Below are 19,803 nucleotides of genomic sequence, written 5' to 3'. Positions count from 1 at the left end.
TCCTTCCTCAGTCGGGAACGGGGAGCCCACTCCCCCTGCAGTAATCCGGGTCGCCCCTTGATGCCAGCGGGCCACTAACCTGCCCCGGCCACCTCGGGCCCCTTCCTCACACTTCCCTTCCTTATAGCAGCCAGGAGCTATCCTCCCCTGGTCTGCTCTCTTCACACTCCAAACTCACTCTGCACCAGCCCCTCCCCTTCTGCTCTGTTTAGCTCTTACATTGGGGGGGGGGGGGTCTGTCCTGCTGCACTGGTGTGGGATCAGGTTACCAAGGAGGAGAATGACCTGCACTTTGCTGGATTTCTGCAGGTCTGTGACACCCTGGTTTTGCCAGGGCATCACATATGATTTGTATTAAAGCACATAATGTCTTGTCACTTGTTGTTGTGTTCACAAACTCATCAATAGAGAGTGCTTTTGGCACTGCATTAGCTGTAACAAAGCGTATGTATTCTTCAATGGCGGAATGTTCAGGTGGATCATCATTCATAGGATGTCTTGAAAGTGAAAGAGTGCTTGATGATCTGTGACAACAGTGAAAGGAGCTCCATATAGAAATAAGTGAAAATGTTCATATCCCCAAACAACTGCCAAGCTTTCTTTTTCAGGTTGTGAATATTTCTGTTCAGTGCTTGTTAAGCTTTTATTTGCATAATCACCCAGTCCCATGGGACTGGCATCCACAATTAGTTCAGTTCGAAGGACTGGATCAAAATAGGCTATGGTGGTTGTTGAGCAAAGTTTATTTTTAATTGTTTCAAAAGAGGTCTGACAGTATTGGGACCATTGAAAAACACAGTTATGCTTTGTAAGTTCCCTTAATGGATTGCTGATTGTTGAAAAATGTGGAATATATATAGAACAGTAGCTTGCCATTCCAAGAAAAGAGCGTACTTCACTGGCATTCTGTGGAATTGGAGCTGCTTTGATGGATTCCACTTTCTTGGGATCAGATTGTACTCCTTTCGTCGAGAAGATGTGACCATAGAACTCTAATGAACTTTTATCAAATTCGCATTTTTCTTTATTTAAAGTGAGTCTTTCTTTTTTCCTCTTTTATGTCACTAGCTTCTATGAAGTTCTAAACCTGTTTAGCCATTTTCTCCAGTAATGGGAGAGATTAATGACATCAGTCATATCTAACTGTGGGAAGGTGTGCAAGTATTCAGCCAAGATGGAGGCTCTCAGTGGTGCTGGCGTGTGGAGCGGTAAAACAGGGATCAGTACATACATGTGCATCCGGTGATTATATCCCATCCTCGTCGCCAGTTTTAATGTCCACACGGTGTAAGGAATCCACGAGAGTAACTTCTAACTGTACTTTTATTCTTCTGCATCTCTCTCCAGCATACAGCATAACATTTACAAAAGCATGGTCTAAAACTGAACTAAAAACCTCCTTTCCACCTCTCTTCCTGTCTCTACCCACAATTCCCCAGACCTGGTTTTTCTTAAAGACACAGATATAATCATTGTACATGACATATATTATATAGAATACACTTACATCAGAGGCATTTTTTTGATTTACACTTAAAGCGCAAACATTATTTAAATTTTTATTTCATTATTTCACAAATCTGTAGTACACAAATTTGCTTCTTTCTCTACCAGAATTGATCAGTCATTATCAAACTTCTGAATTTCTTATTAAAATCTGTATTTAGTGAAGACTTTCCTATTACTGAGATGGCAGAGATTAGTGAATCCGAGGTTCGTTTTTCAAACCGAACATCAACTTATAAAAACAGGGCTCGGGTTCGGAGTTTGGATGCTTTACGTGCGAACTAAACTAGCGTGGGCAATGCTGTGCTCAGGTACGCTTGGTGCTCAGCCCTGTGGGACCCACTAGCAGTGTGTGAACGGTGCACACTGGGGGTACAAACAGCGTGATTAGATGTATTGTGTAACAAAAAAAATGAAAATGAAAAAGCCCGCTCACCATTCCCTGGAAGGGATATTTATGGTTGGCTGTATGTGGGCGGAGACTCAAACTGCCAATCAGTGATTCTGAACCTGTAAGAGGTGTCGCTATGATACAGTGATGCCACTGACAGGACAGATGAGTTTTTCCGAAAATGATGGTAAACAATAACAAGATTTATTATCTCAAAACGTGCCCCTGTTTTGTATGGGGAAGGAAAAATGCAAACTAGGAAAATAAACAGTGCAAATCAAACAAATTGTACAAGAGGATTATGTTTCAAATTTTACTACCAGGAGAACAGTCACATACTCTTGGTCCCTAAAAAGGAGATGTCTTCCCTGGGGCCAATAATACCACCCCCTCCCTTAAATATGACTGGATCTACACAGGGTTAATTCCAAAGGGGAAGCCTTAATATGTGGCTTTTCTGCTGGTTCACAATCTTAACACTATCTCCAATCAATAAACTCCCTGGGATCCCAATATGACCAAACTCATCTGTATAGCTAAGCAGAATTCAACCCGAGTTTACTAACAAAAATAACATAAAAAAGAAGTGACCATATTCAATTCTCATTTACATGAAATAGAAATATTAACAATCTCTTTTGATTAACATGCTCTGTGGGAAAATCCAATCCGAACAGGAGGGTGCCTTGGGGAACTTCACCATGGACTGTGGCCTTTCTGAACTTCGCACCGCAGTATCAACAGTCATTGGGAAGATGAATATAGTTTGTGCCTCACTGACACCGTCCCATAGAGACCAGATATTTAGGTTGGTCTAAATACCTAACTAGCCCTAGCTAAACTTGTTGGACCGGTCAAGGAGAATTTAGAGTAAAACTAATAACATGAGGTACCTCATCCTTGTTTTAGATATAGAGTGCTTTATCCTTCCACAGGCGTCGTATCACACTTCACAAATTGGCCGACTCTTTTCAAATGACCTTCCGTTGTTGGTCTTCTTTCTTTTTCACACTCTTCACCGAACGGAAATTGAGGATTAATGTCCCAGACGTCACCAGTCACAGGAGCAAACACAAAACACTGCTCGTCTCAGCTTCGTCTCCGTGGCAACCAACCGACTTCTATTCACAACAAAACTTTATTCATTCTCGACTTAACTGACAGAGCAATTGTGCAATAAAGTATTTTATAAATCAAGCCGCAAAATTGCATTTTCACTACATAGTTCTGCTATTATTTACATCACATTACTCACAAAATTATTCAAGTATTATTTTGTAAACACTTAATAAATTTTAAAACAACAGTGAGTGTTACTGACATCTAGTGGTGAGATGCCATCGTTACAGGTGTGCCTTTTGCTCATAGTCAATACCATCACATATCGCTATACACTCTCCTACAAACCTTCTTGGGCCAAGTTTGTACCAGTGGAGGTTCGGTTCTTTGCAGTCAGGGAACCAAACCTCCAAATGTTTATTCATCTTTAGTTCTTATTGATAAGATTCTATGAGCTAAGCATTTAGCCAATAGTTCTGCCTCTAGCGCCTCTATTTCCTCCCTCTCTAGCTTTTCCCTCTGGCTTTTCCCTCCTCCCTTCATCCTAGAATCTCATCAGTGACAGCTACCATCTCCAATCTAGGAAAGTCTGGGAAAGTCTTCACTAAATACAGATTTTACCTCAGACTTTTGATAATAACTGAATCTTGATAATAACTCAATTTTGACAGAGAAAGAAGCAATTTGTCTGAAACTATTATTTAAATTTATTAATTTCAATTAAGACCATGGTTGCAGTTTAAATTTCCCTGGGGGCTGCACACTCAGTGTTTGTTGGGTAAGGTTGCTAGAAGCGACCTCAGACAGCTCGGAGCCAAGATGTTCCTCAAAGTGGGCATTCATATGAAAGTAATTTGTGATTATACAGGAACGAGAAGATCATTAGGGTCCAATATTCCAGTGTTTTCCTTAGAGGGAGGTGAGCGCAAATGAATGCATTGATAATACTACTGGAAAAAATCATTACTTTTTTAATTTGGTCATGGGTTTCGGCTAAAAATATCGTTGCTGTGTAAGCTGATTTGTCCTCTAATAAGCATGGTTAATAAGGTTTTCTGGATAACATTGCTTGGTACAGTATTCACTACTGCAGTTGCATTTCATCCTCTGATATTGATTATAGAACATTTGCAGTAATGGCTACTAAACAATTGGATGTAGCCATTCCTGTCTGCTTATTTTTTAGTGACTATGGTGTTCTCCTGATAGGAGATATTCAAATCTAAAAAAATATTAGATGTCTTGCTAACAGTCAGGTTGAATGAGACACCCCAACTGTTGGAATAAGTTCCACAAAATTAGTAATTCCATTATTATCGGCTTTCCATATTAAAACGCGATCAATGTATCATCTCCATTCTGTTAAGTTGAAGTGTTTTGTAGCATTACAAAGAGAAGACAGAGCGCCCTATTACAGTGCTAGAAGACAGAGCGCCCTATTACAGTGCTAGAAGACAGAGCGCCCTATTACAGTGCTAGAAGACAGAGCGCCCTATTACAGTGCTATCCTGAAATGATTTTTCACCTTCCAAAAGAAAAACTAACAGGAAAATAAATTTACTATTTCATGGCAGGAAAACAAGTAACTTTGGAATACGCTCAGTCCTTATTGGATTTGCTGATTTTTGCTTGCAAGTTGATTCTTATGGAGCATTTTTTTGGCATATGGTAACCAATTATGTCAACAGCATTAAAGATCCATATCACTTCATAAGGGTTACAGTAGTCAAAAAAGATGAATTGTGATGGTTCCATCAGCTTAAAAAACTGAAAAGTTGATTTAATATAGTCAACTCATACATTTCACTGTTTACCAACAGAACACACTCTATTCCTAACTCAAATGGTTTAGTTTTTATCAGAATATTGGAAAAGCTAACAACTGCATTATTATTACACTGCGTTTCATTCCCCACGTTACCATGAAGCAATGTCAGATCAATTGTATTATTGTGGTTTCCTAAATGGGTATAATTTGGTCAATTTTGGCTTATCTATATATATAATTGCCTTATTCAGTCTGTCTGCCTGTCTTGCTCCAAAATGACGTCATTACAGTGACAACCGTCGCCACACCGTGCGCACTAAAGAGCCTGTGACCAACTGCTCAGCTAACTGAACAGCCCGCAGGATGACGCCTGACACTTTTCCCCGCACGGAGCCCCAACTTCCCGGTGAGTGCTGCACTCCCGGGAGCCCACACCAGGAACCCAGCCAACACATACCCACCGCTCGCCTCCGCCCCCCGCACACATTACCCCACTCGGCTCCACCCCCCTGCACTCAGCCCTCCGCATGTATACACTGAACACACACACACACAAGAGTTGAGCGGATCGGCTATAATCCGGGTCCGACGGATCCAGATCGGGTTGGCGCCGAAGTCCGGATCCGATCCGGAATCCGCGGCTATGTAAATGAATGGGGAGTCGGATTCGGGACGAGAGAGTGAGAGTGAGTGAGTGTGAGAGTGAGAGAGAGAGAGAGAGAGAGAGAGAAAAAATGGATCCGGATCGTGCACCCCGGGTACTGGTCGGACTCTGATCGGAACCTCAAACCGTGCGGATCCGGATTTTTCAGATCCGGATCCGCTCAACACTACGCCTGACACGTTTCCCCATACCCACACGGAGCCCCAACTTCCCGGTGAGTGCTGCACTCCCGGGAGCCCACACCAGGAACCCAGCCAACACATACCCACCGCTCGCCTCCGCCCCCGCACACATTACCCCACTCGGCTCCACCCCCCTGCACTCCGCCCTCCGCATGTATACACTGAACACACACACACAAATAGTCACCTGTCCCCAGCCATGCAGTCCCCAGCACTGACGTCCTCAACGCCATGGCCCTGCACGGCTCCACCCCTCCGCACTCCACCCACCGCACACATTACCCTGCCCCGCTCGGCTCTGCCCCCCCAGCACTCAACCCTTTGCATGTATACACTGAACACACACACATACCCACACACATTGTCACCTGTCCCCGGCATTGACGTCCTCAGCACCATGGCCCCACTCGGCTCCACCGCCCACACTCCGCCCCCGCACACATTGCCCCACAGGATGGGGGCACATGTCAGGATGGTGGCTGCACCACGATGGGGGCACATACCAGCATTGGGCCAAATCACAGCATCAGCATATTTTTTTACTTAACTTTACACTCTTCATGGCCTTCTTTCATTACAAGCCATGGACATTATTAAACATTCGACTCATCTATTAAAACTGTTCCTTCTGTTGTTTGTCATTTTAAAACCAATAAACAATTATAGGAATACTAAATTAAACCTAACCCATCCAGTCCATTCATTACCTTATTATGCAATCTGCTAACCTACATACACATTCTAGACTACCCGATACGTTAGAATCGGGCCACCTTCTCGTGTATAAATATTGGATTGAAAATGGAGATAAATAACATACCTTCCTTTTCTTCGTTATCTGGTGGTGGAATAATGGCATCGGGCTGATCAGGTTTCAGGTCTAAAATACAGAAACACAAATAATAAAATCACAAAAGTATTAATAATACAAAAATCTATGCTATGGAGGGTTTAAGAAATGCATCTCTGTAATGATTAATGTTATAATTACTTATTCTTCTCTATATGAACAGTATTTTATAGCTTTAAAAATATCTGTACAGTCCTTTCTCATGAGATCAAAAACCTGTAAATAGCAAACTCCAATGTAATAAGTGAAAAAGAAGTAAAACCATAAGATCCCAACCATTCAACGTGACAGTCCTGGTTTTGGGATTCTGCATCGCTGTCTGAGTTGGTCCCCTGATTGTAGTGCACTGCGACCGCTTACTCCCCACTCTGACATATTTCTCCATACTGGTACACCACTATGCAATATGAGGATAGGAGTGACCTGCGAGCTTAAACTTTGCAATGTGCATACAGATGGCATATAGCTAGTCTGATTACCCCAATCCTGCCTGCTGCATTTTTATACCTTCTCTTGTGTTAGCTACATTGATATTTAAAGGGGTGGTTCACTACTCAGCATAGTGGTCACACATTGATGCAAAGCTCATAAGGAAGGCTTTTCTCAAATACTTTGTGTAGTCAAGTGTCCTTTGAGCAGTGCTATTGCAGTCCGCTCATTCCCATTACATGACGCCCAGGCTCTGTGAACTCTGAAATACGGTGATGTCACGTCAACTTCCAGTTGACTCAACATCACTGAAGCCGGCCCCAGTCTTCATGAAAGACTGGGTTGTGGGCAGAGTTTCACCACTCGTCACAGCCCAGCATCACTTCTGCTTCTTGCACTCTGCAGCGAAGAAAACTCCGCCTATAGCCCAGGCACTCAAGAAGACTGGGGCCTCGGTGATGTCGGGTTAATTGGAAGATGACGTCCCATCACTCAATCTCAGAGGTCACGTAACCTGGGTTTCATATGATGGGGATGAGCGGACCGCAATAGCGCTGCTCAGAGGTAAAATTGACTACACAAGGTATTCGAGAAAAGCCTTGCTTATGAGCTTTACATCGATTTATGGCCAGTATGCTGAGTGGTGAACCACTGCTTTAATAAAAAGAATTCTCAAAAGTATTTGGCTAAAATATTATATGCTTTATTTGACAAAATTGTAACATACAAAAGATAGACATAGACAATATAAAATACAAATACAAAACTGCTGTGTACCAGTAGGTGGCAGGTTAATCAACCATAGAAATGAACATGACCATATATATCATAACAGTATATCGTCAAAGTTTGTTTATTTAAATTATAAGGTCATGTTCATACACCTGCAGTTGCAGCCCAACAGTTATAACTTAGGACTAGTTATAGTCCAATATACAGTTAGGTCCAGAAATATTTGGACAGTGACACAATTTTCGTGAGTTGGGCTCTGCATGCCACCACATTGGATTTGAAATGAAATCTCTACAACAGAATTCAAGTGCAGATTGTAATGTTTAATTTGAAGGTTTGAACAAAAATATCTGATAGAAATTGTAGGAATTGTACACATTTCTTTACAAACACTCCACATTTTAGGAGGTCAAAAGTAATTGGACAAATAAACCAAACCCAAACAAAATATTTTTATTTTCAATATTTTGTTGCGAATCCTTTGGAGGCAATCACTGCCTCAAGTCTGGAACCCATGGACATCACAAAACGCTGGGTTTCCTCCTTCTTAATGCTTTGCCAGGCCTTTACAGCCGCAGCCTTCAGGTCTTGCTTGTTTGTGGGTCTTTCCGTCTTAAGTCTGGATTTGAGCAAGTGGAATGCATGCTCAATTGGGTTAAGACCTGGTGATTGACTTGGCCATTGCAGAAGGTTCCACTTTTTTGCACTCATGAACTCCTGGGTAGCTTTGGCTGTATGCTTGGGGTCATTGTCCATCTGTACTATGAAGCGCCATCCGATCAACTTTGCGGCATTTGGCTGAATTTGGGCTGAAAGTATATCCCGGTACACTTCAGAATTCATCCGGCTACTCTTGTCTGCTGTTATGTCATCAATAAACACAAGTGACCCAGTGCCATTGAAAGCCATGCATGCCCATGCCATCACGTTGCCGCCACCATGTTTTACAGAGGATGTGGTGTGCCTTGGATCATGTGCCGTTCCCTTTCTTCTCCAAACTTTTTTCTTCCCATCATTCTGGTACAGGTTGATCTTTGTCTCATCTGTACATAGAATACTTTTCCAGAACTGAGCTGGCTTCATCAGGTGTTTTTCAGCAAATTTAACTCTGGCCTGTCTATTTTTGGAATTGATGAATGGTTTGCATCTAGATGTGAACCCTTTGTATTTACTTTCATGGAGTCTTCTCTTTACTGTTGACTTAGAGACAGATACACCTACTTCACTGAGAGTGTTCTGGACTTCAGTTGATGTTGTGAACGGGTTCTTCTTCACCAAAGAAAGTATGCGGCGATCATCCACCACTGTTGTCATCCGTGGACGCCCACACCTTTTTGAGTTCCCAAGCTCACCAGTCAATTCCTTTTTTCTCAGAATGTACCCGACTGTTGATTTTGCTACTCCAAGCATGTCTGCTATCTCTCTGATGGATTTTTTCTTTTTTTTCAGCCTCAGGATGTTCTGCTTCACCTCACTTGAGAGTTCCTTAGACCGCATGTTGTCTGGTCACAGCAACAGCTTCCAAATGCAAAACCACACACCTGTTATCAACCCCAGACCTTTTAACTACTTCATTGATTACAGGTTAACGAGGGAGACGCCTTCAGAGTTAATTGCAGCCCTTAGAGTCCCTTGTCCAATTACTTTTGGTCCCTTGAAAAAGAGGAGGCTATGCATTACAGAGCTATGATTCCTAAACCCTTTCTCCGATTTGGATGTGAAAACTCTCATATTGCAGCTGGGAGTGTGCACTTTCAGCCCATATTATATATATAATTGTATTTCTGAACATGTTTTTGTAAACAGCTAAAATAACAAAACTTGTGTCACTGTCCAAATATTTCTGGACCTAACTGTAGACAATTGATTATAGGTATATGGTCATATAAGGAGTAAAGATTATTAAAGCACATGTAAATTATCGATGAAATATAACATCTTATTGGTGTGTAATGAGAATGCACACACAGTGCTTTAACTTATGTGACCACATTTGCAGGTTAAGATATGCAGTGCTACTCCTATTAACATTCAAATATATCTTACAAAGTGCACAAAGACAGCAATTGCATATAACATACTGGAAGTATGAAAAAACAATTGTCCAATGAAAGGGTTAATGCAACTTACACGGAGAGTAATCCCACCACGTCTGGTTACCTCAACATATGTTTCAATGATATCTTCATCAGGAGATGTCACACCTCCTGATGAAGATATCATTGTTGAAACATATGTTGAGGTAAAAAGACGTAGTGGGATTACTCTCCGTGTAAGTTGCATTAACCCTTTCATTGGACAATTGTTTTTTCATACTTGCAGTTTGTTATATGGACTTTGCAAGATATATTTGAATGTTAATAAGATCAGCACTGCATATCTTAACCTGCAAATGTGGTCACACAAGTTAAAGCACTGTTTGTGCATTCTCATATCTAGAGATGAGCGAACCAGTCGCGGTTCGGCTCGAGGTCGGTTCGCCGAACGGAGCTCCCGTTCGAGTTCGGTTCGTCGAACGTTCGACGAACCGAACTCGAACTGCATAGGAAACAATGGCAGGCAATCACAAACACATAAAAACACCTAGAAAACACCCTCAAAGGTGTCCAAAAGGTGATAAACAACTCACAACACAACACAAACACATGGGAAAGTGACAAGGACATATACTCATGCGAAAACAAAACAGCTGGACAAGGAAAAAGAGGAGGACACATCGATATAGGCATGGCACGCCCTTCTAAAATCATGTAAAACACAGCAAGGTGACTCCAAGCGGAGTCTCCCTTTTTTCCAAAAATTGTGCCCCACACACACCCACCCATTCAGTGGCAGCACTTGTGCCCTAGTTGTACACTTCACAGCTAGATTTGCATCAAGCACATTCAAAAATACGCTATTCTTAACCGTCCCCAGGATGACACCGGGGTAGGTAGCAAAGTCTTTCCTGATCCCAGCTCAGTTCATCTTGGCTCCTTTTAAAAACAATGTAAGTAAGGGTTACTCCAAGCGGAGTCTCCCTTTTTTCCAAAAATTGTGCCCCACACACACCCACCCATTCAGTGGCAGCACTTGTGCCCTAGTTGTACACTTTACAGCTAGATTTGCATCAAGCACATTCCAAATCCACAAGCATTTACTCTCCCCAGGATGACACAGGGGTAGTAAATTGCTGGTGGATCCATGACTTGTTCATTTTGATGAACGTTAGTCTGTCCACATTGTCACTGGACAGACGCGTGCGCCTATCTGTCAGCACACACCCAGCAGCACTGAAGACACGTTCAGAGACAACGCTGGCAGCTGGACACGACAAAATCTCCAAGGCGTAACTGGAGAGCTCTGGCCATTTTTCTAGATTTGAAGCCCAAAATGAGCAAGGCTCCATTTGCAAAGTCATGGCATCGATGTTCATTTGGAGATACTCCTGTATCATCCTCTCCAGCCATTGACTATGTGTCAGACTTGTTGTCTCTGGTGGCCTTGCAAAGGAGGGTCTAAAAAAATTATGAAAAGATTCCATAAAATTGCTGTTACCAGCACCAGATACAGTCCTACTGGTACGGGTAGACTGTTGAAGATGACGAGACCGTCCCATGTTTGTCAAGTTACAACTGGGAGAATCACTACCTGCACCTGCACAATTGTTTGGTGGAAAAGCCGAGCTAAGATCGAGTAACAGCTTCTGCTGATACTCCTGCATACGTGCGTCCCTTTCTATGGCTGGAATGTCACAAAATTTGGACTTGTACCGGGGATCTAATAGTGTGGCAATCCAGTAGTCATCATCACTTCTAATTTTGACAATACGATGGTCATGTTGGAGGTAGTGCAACAAGAAGGCACTCATGTGTCTTACGCAGCCATGCGGACCAAGTCCACGCTGTGTTTGTGGCATAGAGGTGCTACCCGTTCTTTTTTCCTCTGAGTCTGACATCTCCCCACAACCTCTTTCAACTGAAATTTGACCAAGGTCTCCCTCATCTGCTGAGTCTTCCATGTCCATGGACAGTTCGTCCTCCATTTCTTCATGTTCTCCTGCACCTTCCTCAACATTTCGCCTGCTACTATGTGCCCTTGTTGATCCCTGTCCCCCATGGTCCCATGCCTGCTGCGTTGGTGATGATGAACGTCTGGACCTTGGTGATGTTGTTGTCCCTTGCACATATGAATCCTCCTATAGTTCCTCCCCTTCCTGTTGTCCCACCCCCTGACTCCGAATAGTGTTTAGCGTGTGCTCCAGCATGTAAATGACTGGAATTATCATGCTGATAATGGCATTGTCAGCGCTAAACATATTCGTTGCCATGTCAAAACTGTGCAGAAGGGTGCATAGGTCCTTGATTTGAGACCACTCCATCAGGGTGATCTGCCCCACCTCTGCATCTCGTTGGCCCAGGCTATACGTCATGACGTATTGCACCAGGGCTCGGCGGTGCTGCCACAGTCGCTGTAACATGTGGAGAGTCGAATTCCAGCGTGTCGCCACATTGCATTTCAGGCGATGAAAAAGCAGGCCGAAAGACTTCTGGAGAGATGCAAGTCGCTCAGCTGCGGCGGTTGAACGGCGGAAGTGAGCAGACAGTTTTCGTGCCCTGGTCAGAAGGCCATCTAGGCCGGGATAGTGTGTTAAGAATTGCTGGACAACAAGGTTCAACACGTGAGCCATACAAGGCACGTGTGTCACCTTGCCCAGGCGAAGGGCCGCACCCAGGTTTGCAGCATTGTCGCACACGGCCTTACCAGGCTGCAGGTTGAGTGGAGACAACCATTTATTAAACTCGGACCGCAGAGCTGACCACAACTCCTCAGCTGTGTGACTCTTATTCCCAAGACATGTCAAGCTAAAGACCGCCTGATGCCGTTGCGCTCTGCTACCAGCATAGTAATGAGGGGTGCGTGATTCCTTCTGCGCAGTGAGAACGCTGGTGGCCTGACCAGGCAGGCTTGGGTCGGAGGTTGAGGACACAGATGAGGTGGAGGAGGCAGAAGCAGTGGTGGAACTTGTACAGACAGAGGATTGACACACAAGTCGTGAGGACGGCAAGACTTGTGCAGCAGACCCTTCACCATCTATCACCATAGTTACCCAGTGCCCAGTCAGCGACATGTAACGTCCCTGTCCATGCTTACTGGTCCAAGTATCGGTGGTGCAATGCACCCGTTCACACACAGAGTTTCTCAAGGAAACGGTGATGTTGTGTGTGACATGCTGGTGTAGCGCGGGCACACCTTTCTTAGAGAAGTAGTGGCGACTAGGCATCTGGTACTGGGGCACAGCGACAGACATAAGGTCTCTAAAATCCTTTGTGTCCACTAGGCGGAAAGGCAGCATTTCGGTAGCCAAGAGCTTACAGAGGGATAAAGTCAACCTCTTAGCTTTGTCATGGGTCGCAGGAATTGGCCTTTTATTTGACCACATCTGAGGGACAGAGATCTGGCTGCTGTGTGTAGACGGTGTTGAGTAGGGTGTCCCTGTATAAATGCACTTTTGTGAGGAAAGTGCAGGCGGAGACATGATGTTGCCTTCATCCAACGTTGGTGCTATCGATGTCTGAGACAGCTGTACACACTCACTTGTTTCCCCTTCCAAACCAACTGACGACCTACCAAGCAAACTGCCTGTTGCGGTTACAGTGGTGGAAGTTGTGCGTGGAAAACCAGGTGTGACAGCTGTCCCCACAGTCCTAGAAGATGAAGAGCGCGCGGATGCACTGGAAGGGGCAGGCCGTGGATGGTTCGCTCCGCTAGGCCGCATTGCAGCACGGTGAGCTTCCCACCAGGACCTATGATATTTATTCATGTGACGATTCATGGAAGAAGTTGTCAAACTGCTGAGGTTTTGACCTCTACTAACAGAATTACGACAAATTGTACACATCACATAATTCGGGCGATCTTTTTTGATGTCAAAAAAGGACCAGGCTAGGCAAGGCTTAGAGGGCATGCGACCTGCTGAGCCCCCCCAACTAGTGCTCAGAGGCAGAGTGGTGGCTGATGATGCAGTTATAGACGTGCTACCAGTGCTCCGACTCTGTCCAGGATGGCGCAAGGTAACTCGTCGTCGGTTGCATCCTCCTCCACCGCCTCTGTTGACCTCCTCGAGTGCCTGACTGGGGGTTGACAGTAGGTGGAATCTAGAACTTCATCATCAATTGTTGTGTTTGCACTCCTTTCCCCCTCAGACCGAGCCTCTTCTTGCCCTGACCGAATATTTAAGTTGTCATCCCAATCTAGTATCTGGGTCTCATCGTCATCAGTATGTTCCTCATTGTCTATAACCACAGGTGTTACAGTTTGTGACAAAGGGTCAACATTATGCTCAGAAACTTGGTCCTCATGTCCTGAATCTGAGTCACAAAGGTTCTGGGCATCACTGCAGACCATTTCCTGGTCTGTACTCACTGTAGCTTGGGAGCAGACCTCTGATTCCCAGGCTATAGTGTGACTGAACAGCTCTGCAGACTCAGCCATCTCAGTTCCACCATACTGTGCAGGGCTGATGGAGACTTCAGAGCTGGGAGAAAGCAAGTTTGATTGGGATGACAACTCAGAGGACTGGTGCTTTTTGGATGCGGTACTTGAAGTGGCTGAGAGGGCACTTGTTGGACCACTTGAGATCCATTCAAGCATTTTCCTTTTTTGGCCATCATCTAGCTTTGTTCCTGTTGTTCGTGTCCGTAAAAAAGGGAGCACATCGGATTGTCCACGGTAAGTAGTAGACATCTTACTTTTGCTGGTAGATGGTCTATCTTCAGCAGATGATAATGGAGCTTTGCCACCTTCCCCACGGACAAACCCTTTTTTTCCTTTTCCACCACGCCTCTTCCCCTTTCCACCAGCATCTGTCATTTTGCCACTCATGTTGATTGCGACAAGATTGTGCACTGAAAATGTGGTAGTAAAAATTGAGAGGTGGTGTAGATTGCAGCGGTGGTCTAGCTTTATTAACAGCAGAATAATAAAGAATAAATATCCCTGACAATGTAACTACGGCCCTTAAACTGGCAGCATAAATTGCTAGCATAATGGCTTAGTTATAATGAGTTGAAGTGTGCAATGCAGGCAGACGTGCTGCAAATATCTGTGCACTAGTGGGACTATACAGAAGTCCAATAGCCACGTTTAGGATGCCACTAGGCACACTCAGTGTTTGCTAGTATAATGGCTTAGTTATAATGAGTTGGAATGTGCAATGCAGGCAGAGGTTCTGCAAATATCTGTGCACTAGTGGGACTATACAGAAGTCCAATAGCCACGTTTAGGATGCCACTAGGTACACTCAGTGTTTGCTAGTATAATGGCTTAGTTATAATGAGTTGGAGTGTGCAATGCAGGCAGACGTGCTGCAAATATCTGTGCACTAGTGGGACTATACAGAAGTCCAATAGCCACGTTTAGGATGCCACTAGGTACACTCAGTGTTTGCTAGTATAATGGCTTAGTTATAATGAGTTGGAATGTGCAATGCAGGCAGAGGTTCTGCAAATATCTGTGCACTAGTGGGACTATACAGAAGTCCAATAGCCACGTTTAGGATGCCACTAGGTACACTCAGTGTTTGCTAGTATAATGGCTTAGTTATAATGAGTTGGAGTGTGCAATGCAGGCAGACGTGCTGCAAATATCTGTGCACTAGTGGGACTATACAGAAGTCCAATAGCCACGTTTAGGATGCCACTAGGTACACTCAGTGTTTGCTACTATAATGGCTTAGTTATAATGAGTTGGAATGTGCAATGCAGGCAGAGGTTCTGCAAATATCTGTGCACTAGTGGGACTATACAGAAGTCCAATAGCCACGTTTAGGATGCCACTAGGTACACTCAGTGTTTGCTAGTATAATGGCTTAGTTATAATGAGTTGGAGTGTGCAATGCAGGCAGACGTGCTGCAAATATCTGTGCACTAGTGGGACTATACATAAGTCCAATAGCCACGTTTAGGATGCCACTAGGTACACTCAGTGTTTGCTAGTATAATGGCTTAGTTATAATGAGTTGGAGTGTGCAATGCAGGCAGAGGTGCTGCAAATATCTTTGCACTAGTGGGACTTTACAGAAGTCCAATAGCCACGTTTAGGATGCCACTAGGTACACTCAGTGTTTGCTAGTATAATGGCTTAGTTATAATGAGTTGGAGTGTGCAATGCAGGCAGACGTACTACAAATATCTGTGCACTACTGGGACTATACAGAAGTCCAATAGCCACGTTTAGAATGCCACTAGGTACACTCAGTGTTTGCTAGTATAATGGCTTAGTTATAATGAGTTGGAGTGTGCAATGCAGGCAGACGTGCTGCAAATATCTGTGCACTAGTGGGACTATACAGAAGTCTAATAGCCACGTTTAGGATGCCACTAGGTACACTCAGTGTTTGCTAGTATAATGGCTTAGTTATAATGAGTTGGAGTGTGCAATGCAGGCAGACGTGCTGCAAATATCTGTGCACTAGTGGGACTATACAGAAGTCCAATAGCCACGTTTAGGATGCCACTAGGTACACTCAGTGTTTGCTAGTATAATGACTTAGTTATAATGAGTTGGAGTGTGCAATGCAGGCAGACGTGCTGCAAATATCTGTGCACTAGTGGGACTATACAGAAGTCGAATAGCCACGTTTAGGATGCCACTAGGTACACTCAGTGTTTGCTAGTATAATGGCTTAGTTATAATGAGTTGGAGTGTGCAATGCAGGCAGACGTGCTGCAAATATCTTTGCACTAGTGGGACTATACAGAAGTCCAATAGCCACGTTTAGGATGCCACTAGGTTCACTCAGTGTTTGCTAGTATAATGGCTTATTTATAATGAGTTGGAGTGTGCAATGCAGGCAGACGTGCTGCACATATCTTTGCACAACTCGGACTATACAGAAGTCCAATAGCCACGTTTAGGATGCCACTAAGTTCACTCAGTGTTTGCTAGTATAATGGCTTAGTAACAATGAGTTTGAGTGTGCAATGCAGGCAGAGGTGCTGCAAATATCTTTGCACTAGTGGGACTATACAGAAGTCCAATAGCCACGTTTAGGATGCCACTAGGTACACTCAGTGTTTGCTAGTATAATGGCTTAGTAACAATGATTTGGAGTGTGCAAAGGACAGGAGGGTACAGTGCCAGGGTTGTGGGTCTCTGGGTAGAGGAATGGAAGCCTGCCTTTCTATCCCTCCTAATGGGGAAATTCAGCGAGGAAATCCCTGACCTTAGCTACACAGACGCTGTCATCTTGTGTAGCTGTTAAACTCTGTTTTCAGGACCTTTCACCTATGGCTCTGACCCTGCCAGTATGAGCCCTTAAAAGGACTGATGGAAAGTGCTATCCCTATGCTGTCCAGCGCTGTGTATGGAGCGCATACAGCAGTATCGGCGATAGGACTCAGGACGGAGCTGCGCCAGTGATGTCTGACACCAAGGACGCAGAAGAGATAGTGGCGTCCGGACGGGCAGATACTCGTTTTTATAATGCAGGGACATGTGACATGGACATCCTATCCCACATGCCGTTGCTTCTCTGGCTAAAAGTCCACTTAGCTGTGTGTGTGTCTGGGATTGGCTGACATGCTGGCCCGCCCCACTACACGCGCGCGCTTAGGGAAGGAAGACAAGGAAAAAAAAAAATATGGCGATCGCCATTATCCATACAGCAGTGATCTGGAATGCGCCGTTCCCGCACACTATACACTGAAATGTCATAATAGTGTGAGTCACAGAGTGACTTACACTATTACAGCGGAAAGCCAGCTAGGAATTAGCTGTTTTTTTTGCTGCTAGAACCGTTCTCGAACGTATCTAGAACTATCGAGCTTTTGCAAAAAAGCTCGAGTTCTAGTTCGATCTAGAACAGCCCCCAAAATCACTCAAGCCGCGAACTGGAGAACCACGAACCTAGAACCGCGCTCAACTCTACTCATAACACACCAATAAGATGTTATATTTCATCGATAATTTACATGTGCTTTAATATTCTTTACTCCTTATATGACCATATACCTATAATCAATTGTCTATATTGGACTATAACTAGTCCTAAGTTATAACTGTTGGGCTGCAACTGCAGGTGTATGAACATGACCTTATAATTTAAATAAACAAACTTTGACGATATACTGTTATGATATATATGGTCATGTTCATTTCTATGGTTGATTAACCTGCCACCTACTGGTACACAGCAGTTTTGTATTTGTATTTTATATTGTCTATGTCTATCTTTTGTATGTTACAATTTTGTCTAATAAAGCGCCATGGAATAAATGGCGCTATAATAATAAATAATAATAATAATAATATAATATTTTAGCCAAATACTTTTGAGAATTCATTTGTGTGATACATGTTACATAAGTTTATAGGCTACTGTTATTGAATGAGAGGCTTGAGTACTTATTTTAATAAAAAGCAGCATGGACATTTCCAACGCTTCTGTTAGCACAGCGATCACGTAATGACTGAATGTATTCTTAACATAGGAGAATCGGCAGTAGAAATTTTGTGGAAGAACCTGAAGTGAGTAGCTCATGGGAGAAAACAAAGTTGAAGCTGTTTTGTAGGAAGGAATTGGCAAAAAAAAGCTTCTAGCAGATGTACAGGACTAATCAACAATTACATTAACTGTTTAGATGCAGCAGTGGGCCACAAGGGTTCATAACACATTCTGAAATCAAATCCACCTACAAAAGAGGTATATTGGATCATTTCCCTCAAAAAGAATGACAACGTATAATAGATTTCAATCATTTGTTTGATTTGTCTTCCTTTATCTACTTTAGGGCTTGTCTTAAAAGCCTAAATTTATTGTCAAATTGTAAGTAACATTTATCCAGAAATAAAGAAAGTTCTGAAAGGTAAAAAAATTATGTAAAAATGTAAAACAATACATTACAAAAATAAAACACCCCACCTACCAAATATTTTTCTCAGCAATGCATTATGTATAGATTAAATTGCAAACTAACTAAAAATTACTGTGTATCCACATGAACCCAAGAACATGAAAAACTCAATAGGTTATTTGGAAGGACATAAATTGCTTTTCACATTATTTATTGACGGTAAGGTAATAATTTTTATGTCCTACAAAGCAGTGTCAAAAGATAATACTCTTCCCACGTATAGCAACGCAAAAAGATACAAAAAAATGGCCTGTTAATAAATGTTTTTTCCACTTGCTATAGACCATAAGCGTACTAATATTAACAATAAAAATTCTAATCAGCTTTACTTCCCGTGCTTTGAGCTTAGACCCTCACCCAGAGCTCCTGGTGATTGTTTATAGGCTGTAGTGGTGATGTTACTATAATGTATTGGACTGTAGCATACCACTGGAATTATGCCATCTACACCGGCAACACGTCAAAGTCCAGTAATTGTAGTCCCATCACATACACTGCAGTCGAAATGTAGCGCCCATGAAGCCTTCAGGCAGCTACAAGGTACTGCATCCCCACCAGGATGCAGGGCCTACCTCCAGGGAACCAGAAGACCAGTGCCGGTAACAACCAAACATTCCAGTTAATCCCGGTTTTTACTCAAACATTCCAAAAGACTGGTGACAGACTAGGGTTGGACCCAGTGGATGGCCACCCAGGGGGTGGAGCTGATCCAGTCCACTAGCAACAACCAGGTGGGAGTGGACAGAGGCAGTTAGTCAGTGACAGCAGAAGGAGTTGGTCGGTGACCGTGAGAGTGAGAGAAAGCACTCACAGGAGTGTGACAGTGACCTGAGGGCCCAGGTGTTTGGTTGCCGGTGGAGTACAATGGAATAATACTGGAACCATAGCACCAACGAGGTACAGAATCCTAGGTCAGGCAAACGCTCCAGGCAGACCTGATAAAATCTGCACAGTCAGGGCACCATCAAGGACCTCACTGACCTTGAAGTTCGGGACACAGTACCAATGGGAGAACCGGGGAACAGGACCAGAGGAACCGACCCCACAGGGTTTATGCTACCGTTATACGGACTACCGTTGAGAGACTACCAGGAGGGGACCCCCAGATGCTCCAAGCCACGGGGACCCACCAATCAAAGACAGGTGCAGGGGAAAGAAGCCACCAGGTCACTACACCAGCACTGGGACTAAGGGGACCAGCGGTCAAGACTAGCCTTCCTCGGGTGACCAGTTTCCATCTCACTGTGAGTAAAGGATCCAGTTGCACTGAAAACCCTTGTGTGGCCTACTTTCTTTCTGCGCCCATCAACATCACCTATCCTCTGAG

General features: G+C 43.8%; 1 protein-coding gene across 1 annotated transcript in view; it reads right to left on the bottom strand.

Moving 5' to 3' along the window:
• Window positions 1–19,803, bottom strand: part of LOC142250054 (complement factor H-related protein 1-like) — a 513,811-nt gene that overhangs the window by 133,758 nt on the left and 360,250 nt on the right. The window contains exon 6 of the mRNA XM_075322116.1: window positions 6,391–6,450. Coding sequence (XP_075178231.1) covers window positions 6,391–6,450 — 60 coding nt within the window. The remainder of the gene's footprint in view (window positions 1–6,390; window positions 6,451–19,803) is intronic.

Source organism: Anomaloglossus baeobatrachus, chromosome 8, assembly GCF_048569485.1.
Source record: "Anomaloglossus baeobatrachus isolate aAnoBae1 chromosome 8, aAnoBae1.hap1, whole genome shotgun sequence".
In the NCBI taxonomy this organism is placed as follows: Eukaryota; Metazoa; Chordata; class Amphibia; order Anura; family Aromobatidae; genus Anomaloglossus; species Anomaloglossus baeobatrachus.
Note: the sequence above shows the minus strand (reverse complement) of the source record. Positions and strands in the feature narration are given on the sequence as shown.